We start from the raw sequence: 20336 nt of genomic DNA, 5'->3' as shown, positions 1-20336 counted from the left end.
TCCAAGTATTCATCAGGACGCCCTTCTTTTTTCCATTATCGGCCGAGGACACCCATGTGTTAAGCACGCCCCAGTCCCGCCTTCGCTATGCTTCCGACACACCCTCATGAACTTTGGTCGGCCCTGTGATGGAAAGCAGTTGAGGACGCCCAAAATCAGCTTTTGATTATGCTGATTTGGGTGACCCTGGGAGAAGAACGCCCATTTCCCGATTTGTGTCGAAAGATGGGCGCCCTTCTCTTTCGAAAATAACTCTGTAGATGACTGGAAGACTGGGCATCCAAATGTCAGACAGAATTTAATGTGAACAAATGTAAAGTGATGCACATAAGGAAGAATAATCAAAATCACAGTTACTTAATGCTAGATTCCACATTAGGAGTCACCACCCAAGGTATTGTGGACAATACATTGAAATCATCTGCTCAGTGAGTGGCGGCAGCCAAAAAAGCAAACAGAATGCTAGGAATTATTAGGAATGGGATAGAAAATAAGACAAATAATACTATAATGATTCTGTATCTCTCCGTGGTGCAAACCTTACCTTGAGTATTGTGTGAAATTCTGGTTGCCATATCTCAAAAAAGATATAGCAGAATTAGAAAAGACTTAAAGAAGGATGACCAAAATGAATAAGGGGATGAAACGCCTCTCATATGAGGTTAGGCCTCTTCAGCTTCAAAAAGAGACTGCAGAGGGGGGGTATGATAGCGGTCTGCAAAATCCTAAGTGGAGTAGAATGGGAAGTAAAAAGGTGATACTGGAGTTCACTTTCGTCATCCTGCAAAGCCAAGACTATCCTTGTCACACAGATCTAAAAGTCAAATATTTTAAAAAGTCCTTGCTGTAAGTGAACAGATTTAGCATGCAAGGCATACACTAAGAATTATATTCAGTGAGTAGCACCAAAAAATCAGCGTGGAAAAAATAATGCATCAAGCGCTATTCTATAAAGGGTATTTGCACTTTATACAATAGCGCCTAAGCACCTAATCTGCGTCTATCTTAAGGTGCCTGCATTTATGCATGATGAACCCAGGTGTAAATGCTGAAGCCTAAATTAGGAGCGGATCAGGCATATGCTATAAAAAGGCACGTAACTCATAGATTGCTCCCTAAATACCAATAATTGGTTGTTAGCAGCTAATTCTTGGTTCTGGTTGACACGTTAATCAATTTGCAATCGGCTCAGCATGCTGATTTACGCAGGCAACTTTAGTCGCCATATCTAGAATCCAGGGGTAAATCCATTGGGGCCACCAGTTGTACTAACTGAAGCAGGGTATAGAATGATAATCCTTTAATCCAATCCACTATGGACTGAATCCTATAAATGGCGCCTAAAAAACCGACGCCCAGCACTAATAGGAAAGCGCAGCTACATCGCCACACACTAATTAGCGAGTTGTTAAGCATGGGAGCCCTTTATCATCTAGAAAATGGCCAGACACTAATGAGGAAATTAACAAGTGGCCATTAATAGAGTAAGTGGAAAATGTGATCATTTTACAGCCACACAGAAGTGGCCTCAGCATGCAGGAAAGTCTGATGCTACCGATAGCGCTGGGTACTTTTTAGCACAGCTTAGTAAAAGGGTTCCATAATTTGTTGTAACTTAAAATTCTCAATCCCTCTTTAGATAGAACTTTGTTGGACAGTGATTTATTTCTAATTTCTACAACAGGCCTTAACAAATTTTCATTAAATCTAGGAGCCAGCAGCTGAGCCTTCTTTCCCTTCTTCTTCCCCACCCATCTTAACATTGTCTGCAGTGAATTTGGGGGGGGGGGGGGAGAGGGAGGAAGGGAAAATCCCCTCCAAGATCAGCAGTAGCCCTTTTAGGGGCTGCGGTAAGCACTACTGCACACTTACTGCAGCTTAAACGGGCTTACAGCAGGACAGTGCCAAGGCATCCTGCAGTAAACTCCCATGTGTGCACGCAAACCACGTGCTAAAAGAATAACTGTATTTTTCTCAGATGGGGGCATGTCTGGGGGCCAGAGAGAGAACGTAATAGTGTAGCCACATTGCCATGCATGGATTAGTGTGGGATTAGCACGTTAAACCTTACCACCTACAAAATGGGTGGTGGTAAGGGCTGACAAGCTAATATTTACTAATGGCCGTGCACTAATGGTAACATTAGCGCAGGGCCATTAATTGGGAAAATGGAAAAATTGGCCATTTTTCGGCTGCAGTACAAATGGCTTTAGCATGCAGAAAAGACCTACCTAAGTGTACACCAAGGATACTTTTTTACCCTAGCTTACTGAAAGACCTCGGAAACTAAATTTACTATGGCTGTTTTCCTATTCTGTATTCCTGGGCAAAGAAACTTTAGTAAATCAATCCCTTAAGCTGCTTCTACAAATTACTGGAAGAAGCCAGCAATCTCCCTTCCCAAAGCATGCTGTCACAAGTTTGACCACCTTGACACATGAAGCAGAGGAAATTACCTCTATGCTTCACATATAACCATGGCCTGGGTCCCCATCAGTCTCTCATATATCCCAAACCCCCCAGCCTTCACTGGGTCTTTCCCATACCCCTCCTCCTTCCCAGCCTTCACTGCATCTTTCTCATACCCCCCTCCAGCCTTCACCCAGTCTCTCATACCTCCTCCAGCCTCCACCCAGTCTCTCTCTTGCTCATACTACCCCCACCCCCCCCCAAAGTTTTTCTCTCACTCTCCTAACAGTCACTCCCCAGGCAACCATGCTTTGGAGTCAGGCATCCAGTAGCCCTCACCTCACTATTCATCGAGGTGCCTCACAAATTGCCTGTCCCGCCTCTGCGTGGCAATTCAATTTTCCATAAACTCAGCTGCCTGGTGCAGGAAGTTAAGGAAGTGTTACAGTTTCAGGTCCCTTGAAACTGTAAGACTTTCTGAACTTCCTGCACTCACGGCTCAATTTTATAGGGAGCCAAATCCCAGTACAGATATGGGATAAAACAGTTTGTGAGGCAGCTCTGCATAAGAAAAAAGAAAAAAAAACATTTGGGGGGTATGTAATCCTGGGTACCAGGGTGCAATTTCTAGGCACCATAGAAGGCCATAATCGAATGTCGCCGGCGATCTATTTTGGTGGCGGCGCAACAGCTGGCCGGAACCGTATTTTCGAAAAAGATGGCCGGCCATCTTTTTTTCCATAATACGGTTTAGCCCGGCCAAATGCCAGAGTTCGCTGGGGTTGAGATCGCCGGTTTTGTTTTTCAGCGAAAATGGAAAAAACTGCCGGCCATCTCAAACCCAGCGAAATGCAAGGCATTTGGTCATGGGAGGAGCCAGCATTCGTATTGCACTGGCCCCCCCGTCATGTCAGGACACCAACTGGGCACCCTAGGGGTCAGTACGGTGGACTTCAGAAAAAGCTCCCACATGCACAGCTCCCTTACTTTGAGTGCTGAGCCCCCCAACCCCCCCCCCCCCCCACAAAACCCACTACCCACAAATATACAACACTACCATAGCTCTTAGGGGTGAAGGGGGCAACTACATGTGGGTACAAGTGTGTTTTGGAGGGCTCCCATTTACCAGCACAAGTGCTACAGGTGGGGGGGGGGGGATGGGCCTGGGTCCGCCTGCCTGAAGTGCACTGCGGTACCCACTAAAAGTGCTCCAGGGACCTGCATACACGCAGGCCTCTAGGACTTGTTGCTGCTGTATAACCTTGGCACACCAGCTGACACCTGAAGACTAATCTCTTTGAAAAAGTCCTTTATTTGAAAAAGCACATTTACTCACAGTTAACTGCAGATCAGAGGTTGTGCCCCACTGGCAAAGAGTATCCCTGGTACTGAGATTAGCAGTAGGTCAGAGCTGGCAGAATGGTGTACAATGCCCTCTTTCAGCAACATTCAAGGTAATAACTAAGTTCTCTAACGTGGGTAACACATGAAAGGGATCTAAAAGTGGCTGACACAAATGGCCACTACCTCATGGACTACCGGAAACAAAACTGGACACACTCTGACCCAGTTAGCAGGGGGAAAAGCACCATGGGAGTAGAGCCTACCCGACATCCACCACAATGCATTGCTGATGTGACTCTGCAGTGCACCTAACATAAAAGGTGTCACACTCACCCGAGAGCCACATCACAACCAGGGATAGGCTGTCAGAGGATAGAACACATTCTGCTGTCATGGAGGTGGGTACGGCATTTGAGGCTGGCATACAGGCTGGCAAAAAAGGTTTTTAGTTTTATTGTTTTAGTGTGGGAGGGGGTTGGTGACCACTGGGGGAGTACGGGGAGGTCATCCCCGATTCCTTCCGGTGGTCATCTGGTCAGTTGGGGCACCTTTTTGAGGCTTGGTCTTGAAAATTAAAGGACCACGTAAACCCGGCGAAATACTGCTGAACACCGCTTTTTTTTCCATTATCCGCAAAAGCCGGCCATCTGGTAGCCACGCCCATGCCCGCCCATGTCCCGCCTTCGCTACACCGCCGACATGCCCCCTTGAATTTTCGTCGGCGAGGCGACGGGAAAGTGGCGATGCTGTCAAAAAAGCCACTTTCGATTATACTGATTTGGCCGCTTTTGCGAGATCACCGGCCATCTCCCGATTTATGGCCGGCGATCACTTTCGAAAATAAGCTTGCTAGTGACTTGGGGTCTAAGATTTGTCAAGCCCTGTTCTAGAGAATCATCTAAAAGCCTGTGTTTTGTGCATAAGCCTGTCAGTACATATACTTTTTGATTTTATGTTATGAGATTAGTATATCATGTGCAATTGTCTCCGCCTATGAAACGGAGGCCTAGTGATTAGAGCACCGGTCTTGCAATCCAGAGGTGGCCAGTTCAAATCCCGCTGCTGCTCCTTGTCATCTTGGGCAAGTCACTTAACCCTCCATTGCCTCAGGTACAAACTTAGATTGTGAGCCCTCCTGGGACAGAGAAATATCCAGAGTACCTGAATGTAACTCACCTTGAGCTACTACTGAAAAAGGTATGAGCAAAATCTAAATAAATAAATTTAGTTGAAAAACTTTACTACTGGCTGCCCATTGCATTACTGCAAATTTTTGGAAGAAACAATCAGTACCTACCTACTCACAAAGTATAGCAGAGCAACACAAAGTGACTAAGAAAATATGGAACCCCTTTTTGAAATATCGAAAATATTGAAGAATATAGAATAACTAACTAAGCCTATGTAGAATTTATATATGATTAGATAATATTATACTTTCTTTTCAGAATATGGCGATTCAGCCAAAGTTTATATTTTCTTTTTTAATGTTTGTCTATACTCTCTTACTTATTGGATGATGACAGCCCATTTTATAGTGACTATTTTCTTGTATAATTAAATGTCTGATTGAATATTTCTATAATACATTATTGAGTATATCTAAATCAGTACTAGATATTTTCTGTTGAGCGGGTTATTAACGTCAAGAAGAACCCTAAAAAAAAAAATTCAATAAACATGTTGATATAAAAAAGAAAAATGCAAAACTATCTAGCCTCCTACGTGTCACAGTGGACCAAACAGATACCACAAACTGTGCTAACATTATTTGCCCAAGCATAAAATCAGCAAAAGACAGCTCTCCTTCAATAGGATTCTCCCTCTACCTCACCAAATCAACGCAGATGATACAATCCTGTGGTGATCTGGAAGCCTGTTTCCATCTGACTCAAAGAATACCTCTACACCAACCAGCACACCCACATACAATCACCCACTCTCTCAACCATACAGAAGATCTAATATACAATCTCCACCTACTCAGAACTACAAAAAGAATGCCAAGTACACATCTCTAGATGGTATTAAGATGGAATTAGATACCATTCTACAATCAGTCATACCTATCTGCCAACAAAGAGCATACCTACACTTGAATATCTTCATCCTAAAATTAAAGGACCTCGCTTCATCATCTAAAATAGGGCCTGTGGCTTCTGGCCCTCTCCTATGATTGGCAAACATGCTCCTCATAGTTACACAGGAGAATCAGAGGTATGCATGAAGTGCAGGTACAATTCCTAGTCTTTGAACAGTGCACCTTAAACTCTACCCTACCTGTGGTAGAATTACCAATTGAACCAGTGTGCATAGGTTCCTCAAAGATTTAAGAACTTGATCATTTCACAGGAGGAGACAATTGCACATGATATACTAATCTCATAACATAAAATCAAAAAGTATATGTACTCACAGGCGTATGCACAAAATACAGGCTTTTAGTACGTTGGAGAACAGCTTATAATGTACTACAAGTTACTTACTATGAATGGCACACACAAAAGGTCATTCTCCAAAGACAAGCAGGCCAATATTCTCACTGATGGGTGACGTCACGTCGGCCCGGAGGACTTTCCAGCAAAGTCCATGACAAAACTAAAAATGTCCCCCGTCGCGCGGGCGGATGCAGTGCGCATGCGCGCGTCCACTTTCCCGCCCGCCACGCGGGCACATTCCTCAGTTTTTTCTTCTCCGCGTCTGAGGTGACACGGAGCTCGACCTTCGTCTTCGTGTTCCTCCTGTGCCCGGAGGTGAAGATTCATCAAAAGGAAGTATCCTTTATAGTTAATTTTAGAGTTTTTTCGTTTATTAAGTTTCCTTTCTTTTAGCCTGCGATTTTATTTAAATCGCTCGGTCGGGTTATTTTTCCCGTTTTTTTCTTTGATTTTTTTGTGTCATCTTTTTATAGACACAATCGCGTCTTTTGATTTGGCAGGGACAATTTTTCCCGAGATGTCAACGAAGACGCCCAGCGGCTTCAAGCCTTGTGCCCGCTGTCATCGGGCCATCTCTGGCACTGATACACACTCGTGGTGTATTCAGTGCCTTGGGCCGGATCACCGCTCGGAGAGTTGTAAATTGTGTCTCGCCATGAAGAAGCGGACACTGCTGTCTCGAGACGCCCAGAGAGAAAAGATTTTTGGGCCCGGTGCTTCGGCGTCGGCGCCGTCGACGTCGTCTAAGTCGGCGCCCTCCAAACCGGCGCCGGGCAAGTCGGTGCCGGTGAAGTCGGTGCCGTCGAGGATGATGTCTTCGAGGCCGGCGTCGTCGAGGTCGACGTCGAAGGAGGCGTCGGCACCGGGAGACAGGGGACAGGCTGCCATTAGACCCATGCACGCTGGGAGCAGTGATGCATCGAGTGGGTCTCCACCCGCCTCGGCGCCTCCTGCTGTGCAGGCCCCCCGGGACCGTCCTGCGTCGGACCCGGCCCCGAGGAGACGTGTGGATTCCACGTCCTCCTCTCCGGTGCCGAGGAGTCTCGATGACATGCGTCGGGCGAAGGCCAAGAAGCATCGTCGTCGATCTCCTTCGAGACACGGCACCGGGAGCTCCGGGTCATCGATACACTCGATACCCGAGAAGCGTCGGTGCCGAGAGGATCGCTCTCCCTCTATTACTGAGGTTCCGACGCGTGGGGTCGCTGGCAGCCGAGTCCCCACTCCCCAACCTCAGCAGACTTTGCCTCCGACACCTCAACCGACCCCGCAGCCTTTTCCGACACCAGCTCTGGATGAGAGTATGCAGGCCATGTTCCCATTTTTCATGAACATGATGCAGCAGTGGCACTCGGCATCGAGGTTGTCGGTGTCGACGGCGTCGACGGGGCCGGTGTCGATGCTTTCAGAGGCACCGGTGCTGACGGCGTCGAAGGTGTCGACATTGCCGATGCCGGATGTTCCTGCATCAGGCCTTCAGCCTGTGGTGAGGTCTGTCTCACCGGTGCCGCCTCCGGTGCCGGTGTCTTTGACTTCCCGAGTTGACTCTCCCGAGGCATCGGAGCAGGAAGCTTCCCCGGAGCCTCAGGGACCATCAACTTCTCGGCACCATCATAGAGGCCATCAAGCCTCTTCGTCGAGACGGGCTCAGATTCGGGCGGCTCTGTCTGAGCTTTTAGCCCCATCTGATGATACCTCATCCGAGGATGATGAAGGAATGCATGGGGAGTTCTCTGGCGAGGATTCTCAAGGCATTCCATCTGACTCCACTCCCTCGCCACAAAGGCAGCTGTCTCCTCCCGAGAGCTTGTCTTTTCCATCTTTTGTTCGGGAGATGTCTGAGGCCATCCCCTTCCCCGTGGAAATTGTGGACGAGCCCAGAGCCAAAATGCTTGAGGTTCTGGACTATCCATCTCCACCTTCATCTTCTGCCACAGTTCCTTTTCATGAGACTCTTAAGGAACTTATGCTGAGGAACTGGGAGAAGCCTTTTTCTAGTCCAACCGTCCCTAAAAAAGTTGAGTCCCAATATCGGATCCACGGGGAACCCAGTCTCATGCAGACCCAATTGCCTCATGATTCAGCGGTGGTGGATTCTGCCCTCAGAAGAGCCAAGAGTTCCAGGAATTTCTCCTCGGCGCCCCCGGGGCGAGAATTTGCAACTCTGGACTCTTTTGGGAGGAAGGCGTATCAGGCTGGTCTGCTCGCTTCCAAAATCCAGTCTTACCAACTCTTCACGAGTGTGCATTTACGGAACTCTGTGAGGCAACTTGAGAGTTTAGTAGATACACTCCCTGAGGAGAAAGCTGAACCCTTTCGCCAAGTGATCAGGCAGCAGAAGGCGTGTCGCAAGTTCCTGTCCAGGGGCATTTTTGACACTTGCGATGTGACATCTCGCTTTTCCGCTCAAGGTATAGCGATGCGCAGGCTCTCATGGCTGCGTGCCTCTAACCTGGAGGAAAGAACTCAGCGGAAGATAGCAGATATCCCATGCCGGGGGGATCACCTTTTTGGAGAGAAGGTTGAAGAGATGATTGATCATCTCTACCAGCGTGATAACGCTATGGACTCTCTCTCCCGCCGGGCGCCTTCTGCAACCACTTCCACTGCTAGGAAGTTTTTTAAGGGGAAAAGAAGTGCTCCCTACGCTTCTAGAAATCGTAGGTACACTCCTTATTCCCGTCAGCCGGTTCAGGCTCGACCCCAGCCCGCTCGCTCTCGTCAGCAGCGGGCACCGAAGCAGCCCCCTGCAGCTCCCCAGCAAAAACCAGGGACGGGTTTTTGACTGGCTCCAGCAGAGCATAGCCGAAGTCAAAGTGCTTGTACCGGACGATCTGCCGGTCGGAGGGAGGTTAAAATTTTTTCACCAAAGGTGGCCTCTCTTAACCTCCGATCGGTGGGTTCTTCAAATAGTCCGGTGCGGGTACACCCTCAATTTGATTTCCAAACCTCCAAATTGCCCACCAAGAGCTCAGTCTTTCAGCTCCTGCCACAGGCAGGTACTTGCAGAGGAACTCTCCGCCCTTCTCAGCGCCAATGCGGTCGAGCCCGTACCACCAGGGCAAGAAGGGCTGGGATTCTATTCCAAGTACTTCCTTGTGGAAAAGAAAACAGGGGGGATGCGTCCCATCCTAGACCTAAGGGCCCTGAACAAATATCTGGTCAAAGAAAAGTTCAGGATGCTTTCCCTGGGCACTCTTCTTCCCATGATTCAGAAAAACGATTGGCTATGCTCTCTGGACTTGAAGGATGCTTACACTCACATATCGATTCTTCCAGCCCACAGGAAGTATCTTCGATTTCGGCTGGGATCACAGCACTTTCAGTACTGTGTTTTGCCTTTTGGCTTGGCGTCTGCACCCAGGGTTTTTACAAAGTGCCTGGCAGTTGTGGCAGCGTCGCTACGCAGACTGGGAGTGCATGTGTTCCCTTATCTGGACGATTGGCTGGTGAAGAACACCTCCCCGCAAGAAACTTTGCAGTCCATGCGGATGACTATTCAGGTGCTAGAGATGCTGGGCTTTGTCATCAATTACCCCAAGTCCCATCTCGTCCCAGTTCAACAATTGGAATTTATAGGAGCTCTGTTGTGCACACAGACAGCTTGTGCTTATCTCCCAGGGCCCAGAGCAGACAGACTTCTGTCTCTGGTTTCCAAAGTATAAGCATCTCAGCAGATCACAGCTCGGCAGATGTTGAGATTGCTTGGCCACATGGCCTCCACAGTTCATGTGACACCCATGGCACGTCTACACATGAGATCGGCTCAATGGACCCTAGCTTCTCAGTGGTTTCAAGCCACAGGGAATCTAGAGGATGTTGTCCGGCTGTCCACCAATTTTCGCAATTCCCTCACTTGGTGGACCATTCGATCCAATCTGGTCTTGGGGCGCCCATTTCAAATTCCTCAGCCTCAAAAAGTGCTGACGACGGATGCATCCCTCCTCGGATGGGGAGCGCATGTAGATGGGCTTCACACTCAAGGAGCTTGGTCTCTTCAGGAGAAGCATCTCCAGATCAATCTCCTGGAATTGCGAGCGATCTGGAACGCTCTGAGGGCCTTCAGAGATCGGCTAGCCAACAAAATTGTTCTCATTCAGACAGACAATCAAGTGGCAATGTATTATACCAACAAGCAAGGCGGGACCGGATCTCGTCCTCTGTGCCAGGAGGCCGTGCAGATGTGGCTATGGGCCTATCAAAACGGAATGTTTCTCCAAGCCACTTATCTAGCCGGTGTAAACAACGGTCTGGCCGACAGGCTGAGCAGAGTTATGCGGCCTCACGAGTGGTCCTTGAACATGACTATTGTCAAAAAGATCTTTCGAGTTTGGGGAACTCCATCGATAGATCTTTTTGCTTCCCAGGACACTCACAAGGTTCCTCAATTCTGTTCCAGACTCCAGGCCCACGGCAGACTAGCGTTGGATGCCTTCCTCCTTTTTTGGGGGACAGGACTCCTGTATGCTTATCCTCCCATCCCTTTAGTGGGGAAGACTCTCCTGAAACTCAAGCAGGACCACGGAACCATGATTCTGATAGCGCCTTTTTGGCCCCGCCAGATATGGTTTCCCCTTCTTCTGGAACTTTCGTCAGAAGAGCCATGGAGATTGGACTGTTTTCCGACCCTCATTACTCAGAACGAGGGGGCGCTTCTACATCCCAACCTCCGGTCTCTAGCTCTCACGGCCTGGATGTTGCGAGCATAGAGGTTGCCTCCTTTGGTCTCTCTGAGGGTGTCTCCAGAGTTCTGTTTGCTTCCAGGAAAGATTCCACACATAAGTGTTACTCTTTTAAATGGAGGAGGTTTGCCGTCTGGTGTGACAGCAACGGTCTAGATCCTTTCTCTGCACAGACCTTGCTTGAGTACCTTCTGCATTTATCCGAGTCTGGTCTTAAGACTAACTCGGTCAAGGTTCATCTTAGCGCAATCAGTGCTTATCATTCACATGTTGATGGCTTGCCGATTTCTGGACAGCCTTTAGTCATGCGTTTCATGAGAGGTTTGTTTTTGTCAAAGCCCCCTATCAAACCTCCTCCAGTGCCATGGGATCTCAATGTCGTTCTCACCCAGCTGATGACAACTCCTTTTGAGCCACTGGATTCCTGTCATCTGAAGTACTTGACCTTGAAGGTCATTTTCTTGGTGGCTGTTACTTCAGCTCGTAGGGTCAGTGAGCTTCAAGCCCTGGTAGTTCATGCACCATTCCTTGTCTTTCATCATGACAGAGTAGTCCTCCGCACGCACCCAAAGTTTCTACCGAAGGTGGTGTCGGAGTTCCATCTGAACCAGTCAATTGTCTTGCCAACATTTTTTCCCCCTCCTCACATGAGCCCGGGCGAAAGCAAGTTGCACACTTTGGACTGTAAAAGAGCACTGGCCTGTTACGTGGAGCGGACGCGCCCCTTCAGAAAGTCCGCCCATCTGTTTGTTTCTTTTAATCCCAACAAGAGGGGAGTTGCTGTCGGAAAACGCACCATCTCTAATTGGCTAGCAGATTGCATTTCCTTCTCTTACGCCCAAGCCGGGCTGACTTTGGACGGTCATGTCACGGCTCATAATGTTAGAGCCATGGCGGCGTCACTGGCTCATCTAAAGTCAGCCACCATAGAAGAGATTTGCAAAGCTGCGACGTGGGCTTCGATCCACACATTCACATCACATTACTGCCTTCAGCAGCATAGCCGACGCGACAGTCGGTGCTGCAGAGTCTGTTTGGGGTTTAGAATCCAACTCCACCCCCCTAGGCCCATTTTATTCTGTTCCAGGCTGCACTCTCAGTTAGTTGAATTTGGTTTCAGGTCAATTTTGTTTTTGTCCTCGCCGTTGCGGGACCCAATTGACCATTCTTTGTTGTGTTGAGTGAGCCTGGGGGCTAGGGATACCCCATCAGTGAGAATATTGGCCTGCTTGTCTTTGGAGAAAGAGTAGTTACTCACCTGTAACAGGTGTTCTCCGAAGACAGCAGGCAATATATTCTCACAACCCTCCCACCTCCCCTTTGGAGTTGTATTCCTCTAATTCTTGTAATTAACTGAGGAATGTGCCCGCGCGGCGGGCGGGAAAGTGGACGCGCGCATGCGCACTGCATCCACCCGCGCGACGGGGGACATTTTTAGTTTTGTCATGGACTTTGCTGGAAAGTCCTCCGGGCTGACGTGACGTCACCCATCAGTGAGAATATATTGCCTGCTGTCTTCGGAGAACACCTGTTACAGGTGAGTAACTACTCTTTATCCTCAGAAAAGTTGCACTGGCTCCCAATCAGAGAACGGATCGCCTTCAAAATCTGCACTGTTTGTCCACAAAATCATATACAGAGTAGTCCCAGGATACATAACAGACCTTATAGATCTGCCAATAAGAAACAAAGTCAAATCGTCAAGATCCTACCTAAACCTACACTACCCAAATTGCAAAGGACTGAAATACAAAACAACTTACGCATCCGGCTTCTCCTACATAAGCGCAAAACTATGGAATGGCCTCCCAAAGGCTGTGAAAACAATGTACAACCACCTGAACTTCAGGAAATCACTAAAACCCAACCTCTTCAAAACGGCCTACCCCAACGACCCCACATAAACCTCTTCACCCAGCAACACAGCATGACTATAATTGTACTGGACAACACACAATCTTCATCCCTTGCGACCCTCAACTTATAACTCATACGATCACTATACAACCTTGTATCTGTTATCAACCGACTGGGCAAACGCCTTGACGGTACTATGTAAGCCACATTGAGCCTGCAAATAGGTGGGAAAATGTGGGGTACAAATGCAATAAATAAATAAATAAATATATCTGTTTTACATACCACTGCAATTCCTCTCCAAGCCTCTCTGAACCATCTTCAGGAAGAACATTATACATATCATCTTCTTCTAGCTTCCGTTTGTATCCAATAAGAAATAAAGAATTTAACCAACTGCAAACAAAGGAAAAAAAATGAGAGAGAGAGAGATGCATTAATATGACCAGAAATAATTAATTTAAATCTTCACTCTTAGGTCAAAGAATTTCCATCCAAAAAATTAACAACTGCATTCTCATTCTTTCACTACACAGCATAGCACTGGATTCATCCCCTAGTTTTTATTTAGGTCTTACAGGACAAATCTGGCAAATAATTTGGGGTTTACCAAATATTTATTCTCAGAATACAGGATATACAGCAGAGAGCTTTGGGGCAGAAAACATATCTGAACAGACTGGAAGCAAACTACGGGGCCCTTTTACTAAGCCACAAAGGCACGTACACTTGTCCTACGTATGTCAATTTTGAACTACCGCCTGGCTACCGGGTGGCCCGGGCAGTAATTTCATTTTTTACATACGTCAACTACGTGAACTTTTCCGGCACACGGCGCTAACCAGGTGGTAATCAGCAGTGTATGCGCCCGGTTAATGTTTGAAACTTTACTGCTAAGTCAATGGGTGGTGGTAAGGTCTCAGGCCCAAAATGGACGCATGTCAATTTTTATTTTGACACACATCCATTTTTGGTCAAAACAAAAAGGCCTTTCTTGCAGGTGTGCTGAAAAATAGACCTGCGCACGTCCAATACACGTGTCTACACCATCGCAGGCCATTTTTCAGCACACCTTAGTGAAAGGACCCCTTGATGTTCCATAACTGCCCTCCAAATTAGTTCAGTTATTTCTCGCACACATCTTAACCAACTCTGGAATATCTTTGAACCACAGTTGCCTAGTTCCAAATATGAACACAAAGCTGGTATTTATTATTTCTCCTTTTCAGTAAGCAGTGTGAATCCCACATAAAGCAGCTAATTTGTTTTACACTAGACCGCACCACAAGAGGGCAATGTTTAGTAGTATTCTTTCTAGTAGAAGATACTTTTTAAAAAGAGGCTGCATTGCTGTCACCACAGGAGATTGTAGTTAGCCAAAATCGGCATCAATTCTATAACACAGCTCATAACTTAGGGGCCCTTTTACTAAGCCACATAAGCATCTACATGCACCCAACGCGTGCCAAAATGGAGTTACCGCCCACATACCACGTGGCTCTTGTGGTAATTTCATTTTTGGTGCACATCTGATACACGCGGCTGAAAATAATTGTTATCATCGGACACGCGCCAAGTGGCATTTGACGTGCGTAGGCCATTACTGCACGGTTACCGCGTGAGACTTTACCACTATGTCAATGGCTGGCGGTAAGGTCGCATACCCAAAATGGACGCGCGACAATTCTGATTTTGCCGCAAGTCCATTTTCAGCAAAAATTTTTAAAAGGCTTTTTTTTTTTTTTTTTTTTTTTACAGCCACACTGAAAGATGGATCAGCGCATGCTCAAAACCCATGCCTAAACTATCTCAAGCCATTTTTCACTGCACCTTAGTAAGAGGACCCCTTAATTGGCTTAAACTAATGAGCACCGATAACAGCACTAAAATGAGCACTAATTGGCACTGATTAGAATTTAGGCACACAACTTGCTAAGCGTATTCTGTAACGATGCGCGCTGAACTCCAACGCATGTAGGCAACATGGATGTGGTTATGGGTGGGGAAATGGGAAAATTTAGGCACCTAGTTATAGAATATGGCCCAGTGCGCCTAAATCTACGTGCTGAGATTTACAACAGGTTCTCGTTGGCGTAAATGGATGCACACAGATATCGGTGCCGAAATATCAACTAAGCATATTCTATAATCGGTTATAGAATATATTTAGCACTGATTTCAGCACCAGTTTATAGAATCTGCTCCTTAGTAACGCTACAGTTATTGATGTTGCAATTTTGCACTGTCTCATTTTGCAATTGATAAAATTTACAAAAAAAACTTTTTATGATAAAATTAAGAAAAGAACAGACAACCTCTTTGGTTGGTTGGGGGGGTTTTGACCAATGATTAAGAACTGCATATATATGACAGAGATGGTTGGATTGCTCTAGACTTGCAGCAGCAAGTTATGAGGTCTTTTCCCCGTTTTCTTTTCTTTCACATTGTGATTTGAGGGGTGTTCAACACATCTATAACAGGTAGACACATACTTGTTGGCCAGGTGTAGGGGTGTTCAGGGGAGTGGTTTGGTGGTGTGACAGCACTTTCTATAATCCATGCATACGCTTTAACTGCAATGTACAGTCCATACCCATTCTCCACCCACAGAATGTTCTAATTCATGGGTTACCTCTCATTCCACCGAGGCGAGTTACTACATTCATGTGCTAACTGCTTTGTTCACTTTGGAAAAAGGCTCCAAAGTTTATTTTATCATTGATAGAAGAATCATTGATTTTTTTTTCCTTGGGTCCAATAAAAATGGTAACAGTATCCTTATTTGGTTTCCTCTACTTTTCCTTCTTCTTCTCCCTTTCTAACAAGCCAATTATGCACTGCCTAAATGTGACTGCATGTGAAAGAATGGTAGCAAAGGGTATGAAAGAAAGAAGTGGGGTATAGCATCTGAAGGCCTTGTGCCATCTTGATGCGCTGAGCAAAACTAAAAATAGCAATAAGGAGAAAAGAAAAGCATATGAATTTACAGACATTTAGGGGTCCTTTTACAGCTAAAAAAATGGGCTGCGGCAGTGTACGCGCATGTTGTGAATGTGTGCAGATCCATTTTTCAGTGCACCTGTAAAAAAGCCTTTTTAAAAATTTTGCCGAAAATGGACATGCAGCAGAATAAAAATTGGCGCGCATCCATTTTCGGGTCTGAGACCTTACCCACCTGCCATCGACTGGTAAGATCTCTCACATTAACTGTGAGGTAATCGCCTATACACGGAGTTACCGCCCAAGTTTAATAAAATATATTTTCTGGCACGCATAGCGGACCCGCGTAAAAATGAAATTACCTCATGGGCCACGCAGTAGCCGGGCGGTAACTCCAAATTGATGCATACTGGGCGCACGTAGGCGCCTACGCAGCTTAGTAAAAGGGCCCCTTGAGGTACACCGCTTGTAAGATACATGCCCATTTAAAGCATGTAACAGATCCTTTAAGTTTATTTCCAACGCACGTTAAAAGGCATATTTAAATAAAGGCTGAGTGGAGACTCAAGTGTGGAGAAGCATAAATCCAACTTAGCATCACACCACAAGCAATCTCCATGTGCTTCTTCTGCCCAACTGCAGATGTTTCTGGTGCCAAAATGATTTTGCATGCCTTAAGAGTCCTGAGGCTTAGATATAGATTAAAAAGCATATTATGCACTGGAAGGGTACAGAGGAGTAGCTGAAAAGATCAAATTGATCTATTTGTTTGTTCCAGCATTGTAAAATCTTTTGAAACTGTTGCAGGAATTACCACTATGTTTAGCAGAATCTGTGGTACTTCAGGAGTCAAACAGCACACACCAGAATGAGAGAGAAATCTTCTTTATTTGCCAGCAAACAAAGTAGAACATCAGCACTAAGTCTCTTCTTCTCTTTCTCAGCTCTCTGGATCTTGTGGCTTCTGTCTGTCCTCTTCAGCTCTCTTCTTCTTCTGAGCTCCTTCTGACGTAAACTGCTTCTGCTCCCAGTTATATACAGTTTTAAACCCCCTAGCCCCCCTTACTTTCCAGATGGTAAAGAATAGATTGATTACCCTGTCTGAACCAATCATCTCTATACATATGTTCAAAAATATCAGTTACATAGGTTTGATATTTCATGAACTGACCTATGACCTGGGGCCTCTCACACTAGACATTGTGGCTCCTATCTCTTGGCATTTTATTATTATTCACATAATCCCAGTCATAGCTTAAACTGGGTTCATTTAGGGGCTAAGGGGCCAGTCTTACTTAATGGCATACAGTCCTACATTTTGCTATAATCCATCAAGGAAGTAAGTTGACTTTTTCTGACCTCTTTCACCTATTAGCTTCCTTCACAGAACTCGCTAGGACTGTGGATAATTCAAACCAGATAATGACCTTTTCAACTGCAATCTTACTTGAAAGTCAGACACTGATGTAACACTGAATTGAAAAGATATTCTACATAGAATTATTAATTACACAGAATAAAACATATTCTAAAATAAACAGAAATCAGAATTCCTTATAAGACAAATCTAACTCATTTATATCTAGAATTATTTAGAATTATTTACTCTATCTTCTTCTAACCAGCATTAAACTAATCCTTTTAAAACTACAGCATGCCTGGCTCATAATGGTATCCATATGTGGTAAACTAATACCTTTGAACTAACAATAACCCCAAAAAGGGACAGTGAAAGTTCCATTTCTCTCTGACCTTTCTAACCTGTAGCCTAGCAAAAGCTAGACATCTGAATAATTAAAACCATATGACATTCCTCCATCACTTTACAGGACTGAAAAGTTAGAATTAACAAATATGATTTTTCTCTGCCCATGGCTGCCTCAAAACAACTTGGAAGAGCACTTTTTCCATAGCAGGGCCACTAATGTGGAATTCGCTGATGTATGTTAGAACAGCTGCAGATACAGTGCAATTCAAGAAGCTTTTAAGGCATCATTTATTTGCTAGAGCAGTGGCCTAATGGTTAGTGCGGTGAGCTTTGATCCTGGCAACCTAGGCTCAATTCCCACCGCAGCTCTTTGTGACCTTGGGCAAATCACTTAACCCTCTATTGCCCCAGGTACAAAAACTTAAATTGTGAGGCCTCTAGGGACAGATAAAGTACCTGCATGTAATACCAGCGCTGTATATGACCTGTAATGCTACAGAAATGATTAATAGTAGTGAGAGTTTATCATCCTATATAATAATTCTCACCTCCAACAGGATGTGCTTGGGACCGTGCCTGCCGGAAGTGGTCTGCTAGGCAGGCACGCACTGACCTCAGTGACATCAGTGACAGACAATTTGGCAAAGCAAAACAATCTGAGTGCTGGCCATTAGGACACAGGGTTGATAGGAGAGTTTTAAAAGACTGAAGGAACCGAAAGTGTTAAATGGGGGGAGGGGGGGAGTTCTGAAGGACTGAAAGACATGAACATTTGGGAAAGGAAAACAATCTGAATGCTGGCCATTAGGACACAGGGTAGATAGGAGAGTTTTAAAAGATTGAAGGAAACGAAAGTGTTCGGGGGGGGGGGGGGGCAAGTTCTGAATGAATGAAAGAAATGAAAATTTACGAGAGGAACACAATCTGAATGCCGGGCATTTGTACACAGGGTAGATAGGACACTTTTTAAAATAAATGAAGGACGTTAAAGTATTACATCTTGGGGGAGGGGTGAGGAGGAAAGCGGTGGGGTATCCGGATACTGGGCGTTAGGTCCACTGGGGTACATAGACTTTTGAAAGCCTTAAGGAACCCAAAGTGTGGGAAGGAGGAGGAAAAGGAGGGGAGGGAACGGGGTGAGGGGCATTAGGAACAGGGGAGGGGGCCCAGTCACACACTCTCATTCTCTCAAACACACAGTGTCACACAGACAGTCTCACTCTGTCACACACCCGCACATTCACTCTGGCTCTCTCTCTCAAACATACACACTCCCAGGAAAACCTTGCTAGCGCCCGTTTCATTCGTTCCAGAAACAGGCCTTTTTTACTAGTTTAATATAAATCTTGAAGCAGCAGGCAGTTATGGAGTACGATTTCAGCTTGTGGCAGATAATGATGGGAGTCACTAAGGGGATATACAGTGGAGTTTGACATGTGATGGAGAGTTTTATTTGATTTTGTACTTTAATGTTTGTTTTTTGATATTTTGTTTTAATAATTTATGTATGTATTTTGTGCTCCACTTTAGTTTATTTGCTAATATTCCACTCATACTTAACTATTCAACTTCTTGTTTAATAAAAGCATTCCTGCTAACTTCTTCTATAATGTCATCTTAAAAGAATGAACAAAAAGTTCTACAGAGTGGACCTGTTCATATTACTAAATGGATTAAACAGAAAGACACTGGGCTTGACAAATCTGGGCCAGATCACCATGGCAACTAGAAATAGACATCTGGCACAAGGGATTTGCACTCCTCTCCCCTCCCCCCCCCCCCCCCCCCCCCCCCCCCCGCAATTCCTTCAGTTGGGTTTTTGCTGCAGCTGCTGCCCTAACAGAACTTCCTCTTCTTTTAACCACTGAGCTTTGTTCTGAGTTTGCACTGCGCAGTGCAGGAACTCTCATGCTGGTTTCGTGAGACTTGAAAAACTGAGAAACACATGAGAGTTCCTGCACTGTGCAGCTCAAACTTAAACACAACTGAGTGGTACAGAGAGATCAGAGTTCCTCTGGGAGCAGCCAAACAGCAAACCAAGTAGCTTTCTCTGAGGGCTAGATTGGGGGGTGGGGGGGACTGACTTGCTGGAGCAGAGGCTGACTGGCTTCCTGGGTGATGAGGTTCTGGCTCACTGGCTAGTTGGGTGGTGAGGTGGCCAGTTTAAGGCAGAAGGAGACTGGTGGGAGGAGGAGATACAGGCAAAAACAGGCTGGTTGATGACAGAATTGGAGATGGTAGAGAAACTAGGTGGGGAGGGGGCTGGGGGCTACTGGTATGCATTTTTGCCAGTGGCCTGCAGCAGTACACTAAGGGCTTGATTTATTAAGATTTCTTTTCCTTTATACAAAGAATGGGGAAAAAAAAGCCTTAAATCAGACCCTAAAAGGAACTACAATAGAGCTCGGATGACATGTCTACCCTCACCTCTCCTCAATGACAGTTGGGAGGGGGAGGTATTCTCAGCCGTTAGCCACTAAATCCAAAGGAAATTTTGTCAAGGCGGCTTTTAAATATCAGTTTAGAGAATACTTAAACAAACTTTACCAAAAGTAGAAATCTTACAGGGTTGTCAGAAGATGTAATGTTCACACTCGGAACTTATCTTGCTAATTTTAATTCCTAATTTATCAGACTTATTCCATTCCATGAATGCAGAATCCTTTATACTAGTATTTAACAGGAATAAGTAACTTTAATAAGTTTTGGGTCTCAAAAATTTATAGAAATTAAGTACCATAACCACAAGGCTTATACAATCTACCTCCAAATGAACACTCGAACTGGTCCTTCATCACCAACCTCATCAACAATAAAATAGATATTGTGAATTACAATCCTGCTTCATCTAAATTTTCAGTTTGGCTTCAAAATTTATCATCCACAATGAATACTGCTTCCAAAATTTATCACTCTATTGCCCTTGTATTGCTCTAATACCCTTGTATCACTCCATGG

The 20336-nt window shown here is 45.7% G+C and overlaps 1 protein-coding gene across 1 annotated transcript in view; it reads right to left on the bottom strand.

The window, feature by feature from the left end:
- ABCC4 (ATP binding cassette subfamily C member 4) overlaps nt 1-20336 on the bottom strand; it is a 520751-nt gene that overhangs the window by 470633 nt on the left and 29782 nt on the right. Inside the window, exon 2 of the mRNA XM_030201377.1 lies at nt 13016-13126. Coding sequence (XP_030057237.1) covers nt 13016-13126 — 111 coding nt within the window. The remainder of the gene's footprint in view (nt 1-13015; nt 13127-20336) is intronic.

Source organism: Microcaecilia unicolor, chromosome 4 (genome assembly GCF_901765095.1).
Source record: "Microcaecilia unicolor chromosome 4, aMicUni1.1, whole genome shotgun sequence".
NCBI lineage: Eukaryota > Metazoa > Chordata > Amphibia > Gymnophiona > Siphonopidae > Microcaecilia > Microcaecilia unicolor.
The sequence above is the reverse complement of the archived record's forward strand: the minus strand, read 5'-3'. Positions and strand labels throughout refer to the sequence as shown.